The 21,929-nt window shown below is 40.8% G+C and overlaps 1 protein-coding gene across 3 annotated transcripts in view; it reads left to right on the top strand.

Annotated features, from left to right (window-relative positions):
• Nucleotides 1–21,929, top strand: part of CDH12 (cadherin 12) — a 1,151,516-nt gene that overhangs the window by 1,087,419 nt on the left and 42,168 nt on the right. For all 3 annotated transcript variants that reach the window (XM_037799128.1, XM_037799130.1, XM_037799129.1), the window contains one exon: nucleotides 31–167. In XM_037799128.1, the coding sequence (XP_037655056.1) occupies nucleotides 31–167 (137 nt within the window). The remainder of the gene's footprint in view (nucleotides 1–30; nucleotides 168–21,929) is intronic.

Here is a 21,929-nt window from a genome sequence, read left to right as displayed (position 1 = left end):
CACATTTGCATCTACTCTTTTCACATACAGGTACTTCATAGATTGGAAGAGTGATGGGGACAGCTACTTTACAATAGATGGAAGTGAAGGAACCATCGCCACTAATGAATTACTAGACAGAGAAAGCACTGCACAGTATAATTTCTCCATAATTGCGAGTAAAGTTAGTAAGTATGGCGTGGATGGAATCAATGATATACTGCAGTTCTTTGGATAGAACACTTTTAAATGAGTCCCTGCTGAGATGTTTTTCATTTTTGGATTGATAGCTGAGTGGTCTTCCGGGGAAACTCAGAAACCTTTACCTTTTCTTTATAGCATAATCCAGAGAAATTTTGACAGCTGCCACTGAGCCCTGTTTGCAGGATTGCATGAATATCTAGTAATGCATTTCATTATGTGACCTCATCCCTGTCCATACTGTACCTTCAAAAATCCAAAGATTTCAAATTTTTCTCCCTCACAGGATTACTGTATAGGTCATTGGAAGCTTCAAAGACCAGGTAGGAGAAAATAATTATTACATAAAATCACTCATTTTGAAACATTTTCTGAAATTAAAGAAAATAAATTTTAAATCAACCCTCTTCCCTCCCTTCTCATTTGAATACGCTTTTTTTCTTTTTTTATTATCATTGTGGAATAAACAGGAGTTTAAAGTGCTTGCTCCAAGGAAGTTGTTCAGAATCAATAGGGTTTCAGGGGAATTATTCCTTATATTGAGTTCTACTTTATTCAGAGGAGATTCCTCTAGACTGAGAGTGATTATAGATCTTATTTGTTTCCCTGGACAACCAAGGATATTATCAAAACTTCAGATAATATGGGAGTGGACATGTTTGGCTATTGGCATAGTTGATTTTAACAGAAGTGCCTCTTACCAGTCTTTCTCCTCATGTCCTTTTGAAAGGTTTGGAGTTATCCCTTCAGGGTATCTTTCATTTAGCTTCTTTGTTATTTTGTTGTGCACATCTGGTGAAAAGGTATAGCACTTTGGCAGCCACTTTCTCTTTCAATGCAGACAAGAGCTAACTGTAACATATCAAGAGTTTTTTTGAGCAGTCTCAAATCAGCATGGTGTTACGATGAAACTGTTTTGTTTATCTTCAACAACTGCTTCTAAATGGTAATGGATTCCTTGCATGCAAATTTACACTTTTTTCATTCATCCAGTATTTGGGGGACAGCTTAAACATACTGCAGTTAGAAACAAACTTTAGTGCTCTAAGGCCCTCTTTAAGAATAGTGAAAATGAGTTGTGTTTTTTGTGGGGTGTATGACCTCGGTGAACTACATGAAATTTACTCCAGTGGCTTGACAGAGTAAATGACAACTGACCAAAAGTAACCTCTTCAAATAACTTCTATTTATTATACACTTACTGCCCATAATAAATGCTTATTCCACAGAAAACCGTCTAGTCTAACCTAAATGTTCCTATTAATACACCCAAAAAACATGCATGTTTCATTGAAGTGCAGATTAGTAGAGCCCAGTAGCTTTATTCCAGCTGTCTGCAATGTCTGCAGATGGTCCATTAGTTGCCTGCAGTATAGGTACGGAAAATCTATTACTCTCCAGTGGCTAACTGGGCTACTGTAACTGTAATCACTGTACCAGGAAACTTATAAGAGCAAGGTACAGAGCCTCCAGCCAGATCCTTGAACTTCAACCATTTGGCAAATAGATGGACAGTATATACTCGGCATGGAAGCAAGTGTCATTGATCCTTGGAAGTCCAGAATGTCTAAACTGTGATATGTTTGTTATTTGTATGATTATTATTCAAGATGGCTCTGTAACTCCAACATTTTGGTTGTAATTTTTACATAATGCAAATGTCATGTCTAATATGTTATGTTGGCCCTCACAGGGACATAGGCAGAATTGGGACATTGATTCATAAGCCATAAACATACACAATCTAAAAGTGATGCCAAACTAATGTTCCTAAAGCATCTATCCCTGGATCCATTCCAAGATCCATTCAAAGGCTACTTTGAGTACTCTAGAGAGCCCCCAAGACAGTCTGATTGGACAAAGACTATCTGTATGACTTTCAACTCTTGTGAAAAATAAAGTGTTTAAACATATATCACATGGTAATTAAAGATTCTGTATTAAGAAGAATTTAGTGTGGGCCTATATTTTGTTTGAATATACAGAGTTCAAAAGTAAACTTTACTTATATTATAATGCCTAAGTTTGTCTTCACTGATCAAATGAGCCAGCTGAGCTGGGAACTCTCATCATACTAAATGAATGTGAAATAAATAGCCCACACTTGCCCTGCCAAGAAGAACAAAATTGTGTTAAGTATACCTTATTTCAGATTGAACTAGCATGTGTTTGTCGTGATGTTCTATAAGAACTCTCAGTCAAAATCAAATGGTACAATGATTGAACAACTTCTATTTAATTAAAAAGCTGCCATTAATCATTGTTGCTATAGTTGGAAGTCCAAATACTTTTATTACAATCCTAATAATTCCTTTTTGCATTACTGCTTTGCGATTGGTATATTAACCTTGAGAAGTTTAAAAAAGACTGAAGCTCCTCACACTCACTACTTTCAAATTATCAGAAATGGTCAACAGGCAAACATCTATTTTTTATGATATTATAAAATAACAAATGTCATTATTTAAAGATAACCAAAAATAACTACATGAAACCTCTAGAACATGTGTAATTATTCACTAAATGAATGATACAAGCTACAGTTATCTCCTTGGTCATGTTAGTTATCCAGATGGCTGTAGATTGTTTCAATTCATTGTGAAGTAGGTCAAAAAATGAAAACATAATAAACTAATACTAATGCTACTCTAATAGCTTAATGTACATAAATTCATTTAATCCTTCCAATAACCCTGCAAGGTAAGAGTTATTGTCCACATAATAGCAGTGAGAAATTGTAGATCAGTGGTTGTCTTGGTTGAAGAAACATTTAAACAAAGGCACAGGGATGTAAAAATTAATTTCAGGATCAGATATTGCAGGTAGTGTGGTCCACCTGGATTTGAGGGTGCATAGAGGAATATGGGGAAATACATACAGAAAGGAAGCCTGGGGACTCTTCAAGCAGGACCTTAAATGCATCACTGAGAATTTGTATAGGTTTTGAAATGAGATTTTAAGCCTATCCTCATTCCCCCTGTTTCTACTTTTCTCCAGCTTAGCATACATCCAAAGAAGCATTTCACTTCCCCAGCTTTCACCATCTGGTGGGTTTGGAAGGAAATTATATCTGCAGACCTTTACTCCATATCCCCAGCCATACGGACTGGCTTATAGTGTATCTGCCTATCTCCACTGTGGTTAACCTGGTCAGGGATCTGGTGCCAACTGTAAGTCTGATTTCCCTAAAGTGCCTGTATAGCAGTATTCTCCTCTCTAACATTGACCATCCTTTAAAAAACAAATGAGTAGTTCTGTTTACACTAATTGAGATTAGGTATCCCTGGACTGCCTCTGTCTTCTCATCAGTGTTTCCCAATGTTTCAACCATGGTTGCCTGCCTCAGAATCACCTGGAACACTTGCTAAAGGTCAAATGCTTGGGCTCTACTCAAAGTTTACTGAATCAGAATTTCTGGGAATATTGCCAGGAAATCTTCATTTTAAACAAGCTCCCTAGGTCATTCTAACACACGCTGATTTTGAAACCAATGTGGCAGATTCTCCAGTAAGAGTCAAAATTTTGGGAGCAAAGCATTGGAATCAGTTGCCATGGAGTATAGTGAAGACTAAATTCCCTATTGAAGTCATGTTTTTCTCCCTCAGTTACCCAAATAATTGTATTTCTCTTACTTTTCATGGTTGTCTTACTTTATGTAAATGAGTCTAGGTAGTTTATCTAACATTTTCTAATTTACTTTCTTTTTTTAAAGTAACTCTCTGAAGCTATTCTGTATTTTCAAGAAAGTTACATTTGATTTATATTACATTTGATAAGATTTCAGTAGTACTTGTAAGAGAAATAATTTGAAGAAAGAATCACAAAGTTTTCATGCTATTTTACAAGGCACTGCAATTTATCATATACATGGAAATGATAATCATTAACATCACCATCATCAAATTAATTTTAAAGTGATATAATTTTTCTTTCTATTATGTGCTATACAAATATAGTGGATTCCAAATTTATCTTGTGATACCTTATATTTTATTTTAAACTTTCAACTGTTGATGAGTATACTATGATCATCAAATTGCTTAGGAATATTTTAAATCAATCTAATTGCTCTATCAAAATTGCATACACAACAATAATGCCAGGCTTATTTTTTTCTTAATGAGTATCTGATTTTCTTAGGAAATTAAAATGATATGATGAGCTATTCACCTAAAGGTTGACATTTGGATACAAAACTTAAATTCGGACATGTATAGAAAAATATTTTTTAACATTACATACCAAAAATGGAAAAAAGAATTGGAAACATTTTTTTCATGGAAAATGTCACTTTATTGACTTTACACACTGTATTGTATTTAATCTGATTATATAGATGTCCTCTTAGCTAATGTGAAATACTTAAAATCCAGGATTCTGTCTCATCTGTCTGTGATTCCCAAGGCTCATCATATTCCCTAGACTTATGGCTATGTAAATAACTAATTAAGAAATTGTAAGTAACTTCTTCCTTATTTGAAACATATATATATATATATATATATATATATATATATATATATATATATATATATTACATATTAAGTTAACAATACATCATACTTTTCATGGATTTCATGAATATACACATAACAGTAACATTTTACAGCTCCTTATTTATTCCTTACTATATATTAAACACTAGACTTTGTGTTCAGGATACAAGGTTTACAATGAAGAGATGTCTATTAGAGGGACTTCAGGTCCAACAGAAGTCAAACATGATAACTTACTACTATTAATATCATGTTAAAATACCACAGAAAAGAAGCAGGAAGTGAGAGCAGAGAGAAGGGTACCAGGAAATCTTCCACAAAAACAGAGCATCTAAACTGAACATGAAAATATTAGGGTTAAATAGAAAACTGAAAAGAGGGAAAAGTATTCTGTGTGGTGGGAATGGTATATAGCAAGCTTTAGAAGTGGGAGAAAGCATAAGGCATTCAGTCAGGAATCCATGAAAACACACAAAAATTAAGGATGAATAAAAGGTCCAACTCTTTTCTCTCTCTCTCAGAAATAAGAAAGATAAAGAGAACAAACACGCTATAATATTTGGACATTATCCTCAAGTATATAGGTAGACATGAAGAGTTAGACAGAAATTGATCTGAGTGGTATATTTTTGAAAATTCATGTGGGCTGCAATATGGTGTATGTATTGGAGGATAGCAGGATTGGAGCTGGGTAGAAAAAGTAGTAGAAATACTTTGTAATATAATTGAGAAACTTTTGTGGCACATAGAGTAGTAGCAGGAGGGTTTGAGATAAAATTAATAGGTGAAATTGACAAGAATTGAAATTGATTTAATGTGGAGATCAGATGAGACATCAAAATCATGATCAAGTTTCTAGATAAGACAACAGGAAGGCTGCAGAACTATAAACTGAGGTAGATAACAGAAATAACAAAAGAAGTATGGAACAATTATAAACATGTTGCATTTGATATGCTTGTTGCTCATACAAGTAGATATATAGAGTAGCATTTGGGTGTACTGGTCAAGATGTCAGGAGAGAAATTTGGGTTTGATAGATTTGGGATTCATCAAATCGAGGTAATACTGAGTATTGAGTATGTGAATATTGAAAATGAGAAACGAAGTAGTGGGCACCTACGGCATTTACATTTAAGGGATAGACTATACATTTAAGGGATAGACTAAAGGAAAATAGAAATAAAGAAGAAGAACAAACACGATGCTGATGGGGAGAAGTGAATAGAGATACATCTAGGATAAAGAAACATCATTTTGGACAACTAATTTGATGAAGTAAGAGAAAGGAAAGTGTTGAGGGCAAAACACAGCTTTTTGCTTTGTGCATTATATTTTCATTGCTTCCGTGGGTGAGTTGATTATAATGAATACAAAGTGTTACAGGGTTCTCCAGAGAAACAGAACCAACATGTGTATACACGTATATATGTACATGTACATATGATTTTATTATAAGGAATTGACTCACGTCAACATGGGTGCTGGCAAGTTCGAACTGGATAGGGCAGATAAAGGGCAGATAATCCAAATTCTCCAGGAAATTCTGGCAAGAGCCAATACTGAAGTTGAGCCTGAATTCCTCTTCTGACCTTTGGCTTTTATGACCTTCAACTGATTGGGTGAGGAGAGCCAATGGTGAAGGTGAGGTACAAATTCCTCTTCCGACATCGGAAATCCTCAGTTCTAAATTTTAAGCCTCTGGCTAATTGTATGAAGATGCCCCATATTACTGAGGGCAATCTCCTTTGCTGATCAGAGATGCAACCAACTGATTATAAATGCAAATCCCATCACAAAATACCAGTGCCTGACCAAAAAACTGGACTCCATAACCTGGCCAAGTCCACACATGAAATTAACTATCACATAAAATAATATAGAGTCATAAACTGTAAACACTGAATCACAATTTTACAGGTGTCTCAGGAATTTGTTTACTGTTTGGCACCTTATTAACTATTTGTGGTATAAAATCATCTCTTTTTTTAATAAAATTGATATAAATGGGTTTTACTTAACGTTAAAAATATTAATTAGTTGCTGTGATTATTTTAAAGAAAGGCACTTGAGAAGCAGTTGGAAAATTATGGATAGTTTAACATAAGATGCAATAGCACCTATAGTTAGGTTATATCTTATTGTCATTATCTTACTGTCACCCAGGGGGTATGTTCCAGGAAAATATGTTGCCTAGCATGATTTTGATGGGTCAAGATCCACAGATGGGTTTCTACTTATGTCAGCTCTAACTGATCCATTTTTGCTTCTAAATTCAAACTGGTTTTGAAAGTCCAATTATTCATTTAGCAGTTCAATGTACTAACATATACTATGAACCACGGTAAGCTCTGAAGGCTTATAGATAAATATGATGCAGTCGCTACCCTCAGGGAACTGAGAGTGTCTATGACACTTCATTATATTTCAAACAGTTAAAATCAATGATATGATTTCTTCACTATTACCACTGGATAAAAATATTGATTAGTTGTATTTTTAAAGTTTTTTTTTTGAGATTACTTTTTTTCCCACCAAAAGCACAGTGGATAATGTTTGATTATTAGCATAGATGTATATGGATAATTTATATCCTCTTTATGGACTGTTCAGTTTAGTTACAAATCATACAACTGCAACCAGAGCAGAGCTATTATTAGACATGGTTTAGCTTAACTTGCAATTTAAGTGTCTGATTTGAAGAGCAAAACCAAAGAAAGTCTTTATTATTCATTCTTTTTATCTTGCTCAATTTGCTCTGTTCTAATTCAGTTTCTTTATATAAAAGACCAAGATTCCATTCTTGAAGTTATTGCAGTTGAAATGTAGTACACAGTCACAAAATTAAATTTTTAACTCTGATCATTATTCAAGAAGAGATGCCATTTTAAAATAAGGAAGCAAAGTAGTTCCAGTGGATTTTAATATAATGGGAATGTTGTATTTGTTAGTATTTGCAGTTTTAAAATACACTTCTGATTGGGTTTTGAAAAAAAATTTATCATTTGGACAACATTTACTGAGTATTTACTACATGAAAATGTTAAAAAGCATTAGTCAGCCTCAAAATAATGCAGTGTAAATGTGACTCATTAGTTAAGTGATCATTGCTTCCATGGATAGATTTTAGCCAGAGTGTTTTCTTGCTCTCTGAGTTAATAAATATATTACATTTCATACTGAGGCGATTTGGGTTCTAGTCCTCTCTCTGCCTCAAATCTGCCAGTTTTCTCACCTATACATGGGTAGCTGTATATCTTTGCATTAAAATTGTGTAGATCTTCAAGACACTGTCAAATGAAGCTTTATGTGGAATCTCAAAGTACTACATAAAAAGAACTTTGAAAGAAGCCAAGGACTTTTCTTTCTCTCCTGTGGACACCTTTTAGTTCTGAGATTTATGTAAATTTATGTATTATGTAAATTCCATCTTAGTTCTAAAATTAAGTGTTTTTAGGATTTATCAAAGATTACAATGCTAGTTAATAATGGACCCATTTCTAAAAGACATTTCTGATTCCAAGTTTGAAAGATGGCCACAGTTATACGTCATCCCATACCACTTGTTCCTCTAAAAATGACATTCCTTCCATCAAGAAGTAGGGCCTATCTTCTCTTCCCTTAAATCTCGAAGAGGAATGGTGACTTTTCTGACCACTGAAGTACAGCAGAAGTGCAGCTATGTGATTCCTGAGGCTAGGTTATAAATGTAATAGATTCTGCTTGTGTCCGGCGCTGCCCCGCTCGGTCCCCGGTTCCCGGCCGGCGAGGGGAAACAGGGAAGGAGAGAGAGAGATGCAGACTGCGCGAACTAACCTGGTCATGAATCACGACTCGAACCACACGGCAGTTGTGAAAGCAAGCCCTTTACTACAGCTAGATGAACATTCTGTGTTACTGGTTCCCACACGGGGCACGGCGCCTCGTGGGAGAGCAGCCTCGATGTGGCCGTCAGGCACGGCTCCTTGTGGGCTGTCTCACCCTACCCCGTCCGGGTAAGACCTTTTATACACAATTAACAACCAATAAGCTTCTAGGCTAGTATCGCGTATACAGGATTTCGATTGGTAGGAGCGGGTGGCGGATACATGCGTCACTATGCGGAAACAGGATGCAGGCGCCATCTTGGCTCACTCGATGGGCGGGGGGTAACTCTAGAGCAGGCTGCAGCGCATACGCTAGGCCCGATTCGGGAGGCGGCTTTCCACATCTCCCCCTTTCTTATTTATTTTTGACCCAGTGTCTCCAGTGATGAGCGTGCTCCCGTGAACCCAAATGGTTCACAACCTCTTTGGTGCTTTGGGGAGTCTGGACTAGGCCTCAGCCATCCAGCGGCGGAGCCTCTAGCACCAACCAGAATGCTCACGTCATATGGAGACCGGAGAGTCCGTAAGCTGGAAGCAACGTGACTCTCCCTGCAGTGCTTTGCCTGGCAACTGGGGAACAACGACGGGGGCAGGAACAGCAGTAACCAGAGTCGGGGGTGTCACTAGGTGTCTCTGTGCAATGGCTAGGGTCCAGTCTGGCCACAACTAGGACTCTGCCCTTGAGACCCACCTGAGACAAAATTATGACTACTGGTGTCGCCTTTTACACCCGAGAAACAGCCATGCGATTCGCTACAAATTTTGCTCCAAAGCGCCCCACCTGAGGCGACCAGGAAGGGGTATGGTTAATAAATCGGTCACTATCGGGGGTAACAGAGGTGGGAGTCATAGCCATCATAGTGGTAACACGCAATTGCTGCTGCGCTTGAAACAGGCGTTCTAGCAAACATTTAACAACGACTAATCCCACCAATAATTCCACTGCAATGAGGATCCAATTAGTTAAATTGGGCCAAGAGAACCAGGAAGAAACACTGTGCAATAGTTTCTGTAGAACCTCGCCTAACCCGGAGAGATCGACTTTAACGGGTTTTAACTTGATCCCCCCAATTGTGTCTAAACTAGATTCCACCTGTTGGGAGAGATTAACAAATTCAGGAAAATATGACCTTTTCAGCCAATCAGAGACTCTGGAAATGCTTCCGGTCACGTTGGCCCTGACAGGAGTGACACAGAGTTTAACCGTAAGCCACCGGGTGTCACATGTTTGCTGAAGCACTCTCCAGAGTCCATCTATTTCCAGTCCAAGTTCATCTATCTCCGCTTGGAGTTTCTGAATGGCCTGGAAATTTAAGTTCAGCATCTGATTGTGGCGGCGTAGCACGTCTCGGGTAAGGTTGACCAAGCCATTTACCGTTTCCATCGTTATGGCGAGCTGCCGATCTGTCCATGCTTGTAGCACAGCCTGCCCGATTGTTGGGACAAACAAAGAGGAAGCTACACTGGCAGCATTCGATAGCCATTCTTTTATGCCTCTTGGACGCCTAGACTTAGAGAAGGGGATATTGTTAAGTGAAACAACTTGAGAAACAGGGCCAACCCAGTCGGTTGCCTTGACGGGGAGCCAGACATAACTTGGGCGATACACTAGGATAGCGGGGCGGCGAGGCATCCGGGTCTTTGGAACGGTTGCAGACTGTAGGAGCAAGCCCTGGAAGGAAAAGGCACCTTTGAGTCTCCTTTTTACTCAAGATCCCTTCACAAGACTGGCGGCTCTTCCCTGTAACATTAAGAAATTCAAGCAAGACTCCCTTACTTAACTCGCCATTACCAGTTTCACAAGTAGCATTCGCCGCAACTGTGGTGTTGACAACCTTGACAGAGAGGTTAGCAAAAGAGAGGATCAGTGTGTCATTGGTGAGGGGGAAGGACTCGTAGTTCCACTAAAAAGAAAAAGGCAGATTAGAAGGATTGCTATAGGAGAGCAAAGAACAGAGTTACCGATCCTCTTTTTGGGCAACCGCGGGGTGGTCAGTCCTACTATTATCGTCTTGTCGGTCGTCGCCATCATCAGCAGGGTCGGAGGCTTGGTCTAATGGTTCAGGTTGTATATTCGTTGGCGTTTCTGACAGCTGTTCCTTGGCTTCTTCAGGTGATGTCACGGTTCTCACCAGTCTTTCCGGAACCCACACTGGTTGACGTCCTGGTTCCTGGGGAAAAACACAAACAGAGCCTCTGGCCCAGCTGAGCACCGGGTCAGGGCCTTTCCACTGCCCCGACAGGACATCCTTCCAACGGACTAGACCTCTATGCGGAGGACTCGGGGTGGTGTGTTGCAGGGCAGGTGTCATTCCTTGTGAATTTTCGTTTAAAAAATTATATGTGAGCAGGGCTACAGACAGTCGAGCTTTTGGGGACAGGCCGTGGCCTATACCCTCTTTCTGTTTTTTAAGCAAGTCTTTGAGAGATCTGTGCGCTCTTTCAATGATTCCTTGCCCCTGAGGGTTATAGGGGATGCCATGTTTTAATTGGACATCCATGTTGTCACAAAATTTTTGGAAGGATTTACTAGTGTAGGCAGGCCCGTTATCCGTCTTTAACGTCTTTGGCTTACCCCAAGCTGCCCATGCAGCAAGGCAGTGTGCAATGACGTGGGAGACTCTTTCTCCTGGTTCAGCAGAGGCAAATAAAACTTGGGAGCATGTGTCCACCGACACATGTAAGTACTTGATCTTACCATACTCTGAATGATGAGTGACATCCATCTGCCAAGTATCCCCTGGGGTGAGACCCCTAGGGTTGACCCCAACCGAGGGGACTGCTCTCTGCTCTGCACAATTGTTGCAGGCTCGGACAATATCTCGAGCAGCTGCACGTGGTATGCTGAACCGCTTAGCTAGGGTACCTGCATTGATGTGAAACTTGGCATGGAATTCTCGGGCTTGTTGATACGGTACCAGCGTCGGAAAGATGTGCAGCTGTCGAGTGGCTACATCTGCGCTATGGTTCCCCTGGGCCATAGGGCCAGGCAAACCTGTGTGGGCTCTAATATGGGTTATGTAAAAAGGGTGTTGCCTGGTCCATATAACCTCCTGTAGTTTGGCAAAGAACGTCCTTACTGTAGAGGAATGTTTAACAATGCCCACCGTTTCTAAAATTTGTACAGAGTTCACAACATAAGCAGAATCCGAGACGACATTTAAGGGCTCGGAAAGGCTTTCCAGGACTGCAATGATAACCTGCAGTTCTACCCATTGAGGCTTTTGTGGTTGGAAGAGCACTGTTTTAGGAGTGTCCCCCTCCACACAATACGCCCCTGTTCCAGAGCTAGAGCCGTCCGTGTATACGGTGGGGGCGCCTGCTAGTGGCCTAGGAGAGGTTACTTTGGGAAAAATCACTGGGTGCCGGGTGACAAACTGCAAGAGAGGAGCCTTAGGGAACTGATTGTTAATGGGACCAAGAAATGTACACCGGAGAATGGCCCATTGATCTATGCATCCGGTGAGTATCTCAAGCTGCTGGGAAGAATAAGGCACCCTGAGATTTTTGGGCTGCTGACCGAAATGCTGCACAGCCCTTTTAATGCATTCTAGGGCCAAGTCTGCAACCGCTGTAGGATAGTGCTCTAGGACTTTTTTGGGGGAAACTCCAGGGTGGACCCAGAGCAGCGGCCCCCGCTGCCACAGTACCGCAGTGGGCTGTAATTCTGTCGGCAGCACGCAGGCTTCAAAAGGCTCATCAGGGTCTATTCTCTTCAATGCAGCGCCACTGAGCGCCTGTTCCACCTGGCATAGTGCTGCCTTGCCTCTGGAGTGAAGCTTCGAGGTGAGTTTATATTAGAATCCCCCTTCAACAGGTCGAACAAAGGTGTTAGTTTGACATTGGGTATTTTTAGGTATGGATGGATCCAATTGATATCCCCCATGAGTTTTTGTAGATCATTGAGAGTGTGTATATTGTCTAGCCTGAGAGACACCTTTTGGGGGGAAACATGAGTGGGTGCGACTTTCGCCCCCAGGAAAGTGGTAATGTCAGTCATTTGGATTTTTTCAGGGGCAATCTCTAGGTTAGCTTCTCTAAGACTAAGGACTAAATGTGACAAAACTGTTTTAAGAAGATCTGTGTCTCTATGGGCTAAGAGAATGTCATCCATATAATGGATGATTTTCACTTGAGGGAACTGCTGCCGAGTGCTAGCTAGCTTCGCAGCGACATACAGCTGGCACATGGTAGGACTATTAGCCATGCCTTGGGGCAGGACTGTCCATTCAAAGCGTTGACAGGGCTCCTCTTGATTACTAGAGGGCACAGTAAAGGCAAACTTAGGGGTGTCTTCAGGGTGGAGCGGAATAGAAAAGAAGCAATCTTTCAGATCTATGATGAAAATCGACCAGTGCTCCGGTAATGCCGAGAGGAGGGGCAGTCCCATCTGAACGGGCCCTAAAGGCTCCATGCAATCGTTAATAGCTCTTAGATCATGTAGCAGTCTCCATTTACCAGATTTCTTTTTTATTACGAATATAGGGGTGTTCCACGGTGACGTGGAAGGGGCGATATGGCCCTTTTCTAGTTGTTCTGATACTAGGGCGTGCAACGCTGCAAGTTTTTCCTGTGGCAAGGGCCACTGAGGCACCCACACCGGAGCCTCGGTTTTCCATTTTAGTTTTATAGGTGTGGGTGGGAATCTCTCCTCAGTGGCCCCTATGAAAAACCCAAGCCTCGTCTGTCAGACTTGGGGGCAGCTTGTATAGGCTCCGCACGTCCGTGCAGTGAAGCTCCTAAACCCTTGCCGGGGGTATACCCCATTTCTTTTAGCAGTCGCTTAGAGGTTGGGGAGTAGCCGCTAATTAAAGTAACGTCCATTTGGGTCAGAATGTCTCTTCCCCACAAAGACACAGGCAGGGCTAATACATAAGGCTGGAAACTGCCTTGGTGTCCTTCTTCATCGGCCCAATGAAGGGCAGCTGCACTGAGCATGGGCGCTGAAATTTGGCCTATTCCTCTAATGGGCTCTTCCGCCCTGCTCGTTGGCCAGGTGGGGGGCCATTCTTGTTGTCTTATGATAGACCGATCGGCCCCTGTATCGAGCAGGCCCAAGAAAGATCTGCCTTGCACCTTAATGGTTAGCATAGGTCGAGACTCCAGGGACATATGGAGTCCCTCAAAAATCGCTCCACTGGATCCGAACCCTTTTTCCCCTCTCTGTCTGATTCTGCTTGGAAAGACTGCATGTAAGCTGGGTAAGAGCAGGAGCTGCGCCAGCTTATCACCTTCTGCAATGACTAAGGTGCCCCGCTGAGATTGAACCATAACTTGGGCACGGCCTGTGAAATCTGAATCTACAAGTCCTGGTATAACTGTTAATCCTTTCAGGGCTGTGGATGCTCTTCCCAATATGAGCCCTACAGTACCAGCCGGTAAGGGCCCCTTGAAGGAGGTCCCTACTAACTGGACACCCATGGAGGGGGTTAGTACGAGTCTGGAGGTGGCACAGAGGTCCAGTCCTGCTGAGCCGGGGGACGCACGAATTTGATCGGATCCTGTGTTGTCGAATGGAATGCAAGGGGGTCCGTCGAAAGGGCGGACCCCCTCTTCCCGTTTTTTGGAATCTGCTCGGGGCGGCCAGAGAGGCGTCTACCCTGCGCATCGAAAACCGATTTACAGTCTTCTGCGCGGTGGGGGCCTTTGTGGCAACGGCCACACGGCCTGGTTGCTGCACCTGGTTCGCCAAACCGTTGAGTGGCAGGGGGTTGACGTCTATTGGGACAATCTCTCTTAAAGTGCCCTGATTGGCCACAGCCATAGCACCCGTTAGACTTTTCCCCTAAGGTTCTCGGGCTTTTTGTAGCCACCTGTAGGGAGCTGGCTAGCATGGCAGCTAGACCTGCATTAGTTAAAGGGCTGCCAGCATCTCTACAGAGCCTGACCCACTCTGTCAAATTTTTTGCTCTGTTTTGTGCCAGGATAACTTTGCACTCCTTGTTGCACTGCTCAAAAATCATTTGCTTAACCACAGTCTCTGCTACTCCTGGATCTGAGAAGATTCTCTCAGCTGCGGTTTGCATCCTGGCTACAAAATCCGCAAATGGTTCTGTGGGGCCTTGGTGTATATTGCTGAGTGAGGCCTGAGCCTCTCCCTCACCTGTTAGCTTTTTCCAGGCACCCACAAAACAGCGGAAGATCTGGGCATAGACCTCTTGTGGGAAACCCGTTTGGTTCTGGGCATGGGCGCCTCTCCCCAACAGCATGTCAGCATTCCACCCGCCACGTCTCCCCGCCGCATTCCTTGCGGCCTGCTCTTCAGCTAACTCCTCAAACCATGCTTTCCAATCTATGAATCGGCCTGACGGCAAGCAAGCACGGGCTAGCTGAAAAATATCTGCGGGTGTATGATTTAGAGCAGAGAGGTTCTCGATCATGTTCAAGGTATAAGGGGCATTGGGGCCATACTGATGGACGGCCTGCCTCAATTCCCTCAATAGTTTGTAATCATATGATTCGTGCCGATTGCCACCTTGGGGATTGATAATAACCGGGTACATTTCTGAGACTGGCTGCGGCTCAAGTGGCTGGTAGCCACCCAGCATGCCAAAAGGTCTAAATGTTGTGAAAGGGTTCCATCTCCAGAAATGTCTCCCACCACTACCTAATGGCAAAGGGTCCTGAGGGCCTGTATACTCGGGCGGGGGGTACGGCAAAGGTTGCCCCTCCCCTGACCGACCCATCGGGGTTTCCGGGTCTGGCAGCAAAGGATAATTACATTTACTGGGCATGGCCACTAGAGGGAGCTCTCGGCAAGGTCCTTTGGTGGGACCGCCCAAGGCGTCAGTTGGGAGCTGGGGTGTCCCTGGGGGTGCAGCGGTAGACATTGGCGGGGCGGAAGGCCGCACGGGTGTGGCGGGAGGCTCCTCCCACTCAATTAGCGGGGATGCTTCCGCCTTCTCGTCAGTATCGCTATCTGACTCTGAGTCAGAGTCACTGGACTCCGGCGGTTTGCCCTTACAGGAGCCGTCCGCTGACGAAACTGACTGGGTTTCTTGGAGCGCGCACCGTGCTTCTTGCAAGACAGAGGACGGGCTTAGGCCGGTAGCCGATTCTAGTTCAAGGACCGCACGGACGGTCTCCCATATGGGTACTAGAATCGGGTCCATACACACGCCCGTCTGGCGCGCTCGGTCTATGTCGCGACCGAGCTTCATCCAAGAGGGTAGGCTAAGGCTGCCGGTGCAGGCAAACCAAGGGGCAAAAGTATCAACATCATCAAGAAAACGCTGAAGGGAGCTTTTCCTGACCGAGATACCCCGTTGTTTCAAAAGGTTCTTTAAGGGAGCTAAGAGAGGTGAACTTCCGGACTGCCCCATGATTGCAGTCGGCACTATACTTCAGTCACTCGGAGAGCTCTTTCGAGTCCCCCGGGGTCACCTGAAAACCCACGGGCCCTAACTATCATGTAATAAGACGCACTCACCTTCTCGCGTTGATCAGGCGCGGGAAGTCCGCCGTAAGCTCGACGCGCAGCGCTGCTCTCCTCACAGAGGGACCGTCGAGAGCGAGGCAGGAGGAGGAGCTTCCCCGTACGGGCCACCACTTGTCCGGTGCTGCCCCGCTCGGTCCCCGGTTCCCGGCCGGCGAGGGGAAACAGGGAAGGAGAGAGAGAGATGCAGACTGCGCGAACTAACCTGGTCATGAATCACGACTCGAACCACACGGCAGTTGTGAAAGCAAGCCCTTTACTACAGCTAGATGAACATTCTGTGTTACTGGTTCCCACACGGGGCACGGCGCCTCGTGGGAGAGCAGCCTCGATGTGGCCGTCAGGCACGGCTCCTTGTGGGCTGTCTCACCCTACCCCGTCCGGGTAAGACCTTTTATACACAATTAACAACCAATAAGCTTCTAGGCTAGTATCGCGTATACAGGATTTCGATTGGTAGGAGCGGGTGGCGGATACATGCGTCACTATGCGGAAACAGGATGCAGGCGCCATCTTGGCTCACTCGATGGGCGGGGGTAACTCTAGAGCAGGCTGCAGCGCATACGCTAGGCCCGATTCGGGAGGCGGCTTTCCACATGCTTGGATTTTTCTCCTTGAAAAGCTTGCCCTAGCAATCTAGCTGCAGGCTAATGAAGGAATTATGGGCCAGTGTTGTGGTCTAAATCCTCAGCTAGGTCTCCAGACATCTTTTAGCATCAAGCAGCATAAATGTGAGTAAATGAACGTTCAGATGATTCCAGTTAAACAAAGCCCAAGTAAGGGAGCAATGCCAGTCTTCTTTTCTTTTAATGTACATTTTTTAATCATTCATCTCCAGTATCAGTTACCTATTGCTGCATAACAAATTATCACAAAGTTTGTTTGGTCAGGAATTCCAAAAGTTTGATCCAAAATGAATTGTTTAATATCTAGTCTAGGATATCTGGAAGATTTGACAGCTGAGAGCTGGAACCATATTAAGGTTCATTTACAGCACAAACCCAAAGACACTGAAATCTCTGTGCTTCTGCAGGTAATCAAACTTCGAGTTAAGGAGCAATGTCAGCTTTCTTTTCTAAACAATCAAGCGTAATATATTTGAAGTTCATTCATGTAGTGGTAACATATATCAGTATTTTGTTTCTTTTTTAATTGTGAAGAGTAGTCTATATGGACAAAAGGTTAATGTTTACTAAAAGGTAAATATTTGGATTGTTTCCAGTTTTGGATTATTATGCATGTCATTCCCATGTACATATGCATGTGGGTTTTTTGTGGTAATCAATTTTCATTTCTTGGGTAGACAACTGGAGATGAAATTGCTGGATCATGTAATAAGGTTATATTTAACATTTTAAGAAAGTACCAAACTGTTTTGCAAAGTGATTTTACAATTTTATTTTTCCATCAAAAATTGTTTTTAAATTCTCTGAGAAATGACTTTTGATCTTCAATGTATGTCTTGCATATATTTTGCTAAATTTATTCCTAAATATTTTATTATCATTGATGGTAATGTCAATTAAATTGTTTTATAAAATTCATTTTCAGTTTGTCATTTGCTACCATATTAAGTATACAATTACTGTTTTTTAAATTGGTTTTGTATCTCTTTTTTGTTGTATGCCTTTATTATATCTATCAGTATTTTTTTGGATTTTTAATGATTTTCCACCTACAGGATCATGTCATTTTCAAACAAAAAAAGTTTTATTTTTTTCCTACCAATATTGATGCTTTCATATTTTATTTAATTTTTGCCTATTTGCACTGAATAAAACCTCCATTATGATATTGAATGCAAATGGCAAGAAAGGACATTTCTTGACCTGCCCCAATGTTAGAAAGAAAATCTTCAGTCTTTCACCATTAAGTATGATGTTACCTGTAGGTTTATTGTAGGTAATCTTTATCAGATTGAAGGAGTTCTCTTGTACTCATTATTTACTGAGACATTTTATCATGAACAGATGTTGGATTTTTTTTTTATTAGACAAGTTGTGGGTTTACAGAAAACTCATGCTTAAAATACAATGTTCCCATATACCACTTTATTATAAACACCTTGCTTTAGTGTGGTACATTTGCTACAATTGATGAAAGTACATTTTTATAATTGTACTATGAACATGATTTAACTTACGGTTCACTGTGTTGTACTGTCCCACAGGTTTAAAAAACAATTTAGTCTGTTAACTATATACAATCTAAAATTTCCCCTTTTAACAACATTCAGATGTATAATAGTGCTGTTAATTATATTCACAGTGTGTGCTGTCACTACCACCCGTTACCAAAACCTGTCCATCATCCCAAGTAGAAAATCTGTACATAGTAAGCCTTAACTCACTATTCCTACCTCCTCCCCATCCCCTTGTAACCTATATTCTAGATTCTGACTCTGTGAGTTTGCTTATTCTAATTATTTCTTATCAGTGAGATCATACAATATTTGTCCTTTTGTATCTGGCTTATTTCACTCACCATAATGTCTTCAGAGTTCATCCTTGTTATCGCATGTATCAACTTCATTCTATTTTAGGGTTGAATAATATTCCATTGTGTATATATACCACATTTTGTATATCCATTTACTGGTTTATGGACATTTGGGTTGCTTCCATTTTTTCGTAATTGTGAATAATGCCCTTATGAATATTGATGTGCAAATATGTGTTTCAGTTCCTGTTTTCAATTCTTTGGGGTATATACACATGAGGGGAATTGCCAGGTCATAAGGTAATTCTATACTTAACTTTCTGAAGAGCTGCCATACTGTCTTCCACAGTGGCTGCACCATTTTATTTTCTCATCTGTAATGAATGAGAGTTCCTATGTCTCCATATCAATTCTAATACCTGAAGGTTTCCATTTTTTCATAGTAGCTATTCTAGTTCGTGCGACATGGCATTTCATTGTGGCTTTATTTTGCAATTCACTGTTGGCTAAAATTACGGAACATCTTTTCATGTGCTATTTGGCCATTTGTATATCTTCTTTGGAGAAATGTCTATTTAAGACTTTTGCCCATTTCTAAATTGAGTTAGTTGTTTGTCTTTTTTGCTCTTGAGTTGAAGGATTTCATTATATATTCTGGATAATAAACCCTTATAAGATATGTGGTTTCCAAATATTTTTCCCATTGTGTAGATTGTCATTTTAGTTTTATTATAAAGCCTTTGATGCAGAAAAGTTTTAAATTTTCATGAGGTCCCATTTATCTATTTTCTTTTTTGTAGCTTGTGCTCTGGGTGTAAAGTCTAAGAAACCGATTGCCTCACACAAGATCCTGAAGATGCTTCCCTACATTTTCTTCTAGTAGTTTGTTCCAGTTTGCTAAAGGTGTCATTAGTAAAATACTAGAAATGGATTGGCTTTTATATAGGGAATTTATTGGGTTACAAATTTACAGTTCTAAGGCCATAAAAGGGTCCAAACTAAGGCTTCAACAAGAGGATACCCTCACTGAAGAAAGGCTGATGATGTCAGCTGGGAAGGCACGTGGCTTGCATCTGCTGGTTCTTTGCTCCCATGTTCTGGTTTCAAAACAGCATTCTCTAAAATGTCTCTGGGCTTCTGTCTCTCTTAGCTTCTCTCTCTCAGTTCCTGTGCATCCTTGCTTGTTTTCCCAGGACATTTCTCTCTGAACATCTGATTGTCCTCTTTTAGCTTGTCCATGGCAAACTCTGGGCTCCATCTCTTAGCTTAGCATTTCCAAACGTCTACCTCTCTGCATCTCCAAACATCTAGGTTGTTTGGGCTCTCTCATCTCTCTTAAGGGCTCCAGTGATCTAATTAGGACCCACCCTGAATGGGTTGGTTCACATGTCAATGGAAATAATCTAATAAAAATGTCTCACCCACACTTAGGTGGGTCACATCACCAAGGAAGCACCTAATCAAATGGTCCCACCCATAACTCCACATCCACAAGACTGTATTAAAAGAACATGGACTTTCCTGGGGTACATAACAGTTTCAAAACCAGCACAGAGTTATATAGTCTTGCTTCTTATATTTAGGTCTTTGACCCATTTTGATTGGATTTTTATAAATAGTGTGAGAGGTTCACATTCATTCTTTTGTAAATGGAGATCCAGTTTTCCCAGCGCCATTTGTTGAAGAGACTGTTCTTTCCCATTTGAGTGGTCTTTGCTCCTTTGTCAAAAATCATTTGTTCATAAATGTAGGACTTGATTTCTCAGCTCTTAATTCAATTCCATTGGTATATATGTCTGTTCTTGTGCCAGTACCATGCTATTTTGATTACTATGGCTTTCTAACACATTTTGAGATTGGGAAGTGTGGGTCCTCCGACTTTGCTCAACTTTTTTAAAGTGTCCTTGGCTATTTGTGGCCTCCAACCCTTCCATATACACTTGATGATTGGCTTTTCCATTTCTGCAAAGAAGGTTGTTGGAATTTTTATTGGTATTGCATTGCATCTATAAATCACTTTGGGAAGAATTGACATCCTAACGATATTTAGTCTTCCAAGCCATGAACATGGACTGTCCCTCCCTTTATTTAGATTTTCTTTGATTTCTTTTAGCAGTGTTTTTTTTTTTTTTTCTTCATTTTTCTGTGTACAAATCCCTAACATCTTTGGTTACGTTTAGTCCTAGATATTTGATTCTTTTAGTTGCTATTGTGATGGAATATTTTTTCTTGATTTCTTCTGAGTTTTCATTACTATTGTATAGAAATAGTAATACTAATTTTGGAATGTTGATATTGTACAGTAGCAATGATTTTGGGATGTTGCTATTATACTCCACAAATTTACTGATTTCATTTATTCTAGGAACTTTCTAGGGGATTTTTCAGGATTTTATATATAAAGGATCATGTCATCAGAAAATAAGGAAAGTTTTGCTTCTTCTTTCCCAATTTGTATGTCTTTTATTTTTTTTTTCTTGCTAATTGCTGTTGCAAGAACTTCCAGTAGAGTGTTGAATAACACTTCCAGTAGAGTGTTGAATAACGTCATCATGTTGACGTTTCCTTCTGTGCCTAGATTTCTAATGTTTTTACCAAGATTTTTCTACGTCAATTGAGATGATCATGTTTTTTTTCCCCCTTCATTCTGTTAGTATGCTGTATTATGTTAATTGATTTTCTTATATTGAATCACCCTTGCATAACTGGGATGAATCCCACTTGATCTTGGTGTATAATTCTTTTAATATGCTGTTGGATTTCATTTGCTATTATTTTGTTGCATAATTTTGCATCTATATTCGTAAGAGGTACTGACCTGAAACTTTCTTTTCTTGTGGTATCTTTAACTGGCTTTGGTATTAGGGTGATTTTGGTTTAGTAGAATGAATTAATGAGTGTTCTCTCCTCTTCAGTTTTTTTTTTTTAAGAATTTTCACAGGATTGATAACAATTCTTCCCAGAATATTTTGTAAAATTCCTCTTTGAAGCCATCTCTCCTGGACTTTTCTTTGTTGGGTGATTTTTGATTACTGATTCAATCTCTTTATTAGTTATTAGTTTGTTGAGATATCCTATTTCTTCTTCTTGAGACAGTGGAGATAGTTTGTGTTTCCAGGAATTTGTCCCACTTCATTAAGTCATCATACAGTTGTTCATAGTATCCTCTTGAAGTCCTTTTTATTTCAGTAGGCTTATTAGTAATGTCTATCTTTTCATTTCAGATTTTAGTTATTTCTGTACTCTTTTTTATTCTTCATCAGACTAGCTAAGATTTTGTCAATTTTATTGATCTTTTTAAAGAACTAACTTTTGGTTTTGTTGAGTCTATTTTTTTTTCCTATTCTATATTTCATTTATCTCTAGTCTAATCTTTGTTATAATCTTCCTTCTACTTGTTTGGTTTAATTTACTCTTCTTTTTCTGACTATTCCAGTTTTAAGCTTAGGTTTCTGATTTGTAATCTTCTTATCTTTTTTAAATGTAAGCATTTAGAGCTATAAATTTCCTGTT

This window comes from Choloepus didactylus, chromosome 11 (assembly GCF_015220235.1).
Source record: "Choloepus didactylus isolate mChoDid1 chromosome 11, mChoDid1.pri, whole genome shotgun sequence".
NCBI lineage: Eukaryota > Metazoa > Chordata > Mammalia > Pilosa > Megalonychidae > Choloepus > Choloepus didactylus.
Note: the sequence above shows the minus strand (reverse complement) of the source record. Positions and strands in the feature narration are given on the sequence as shown.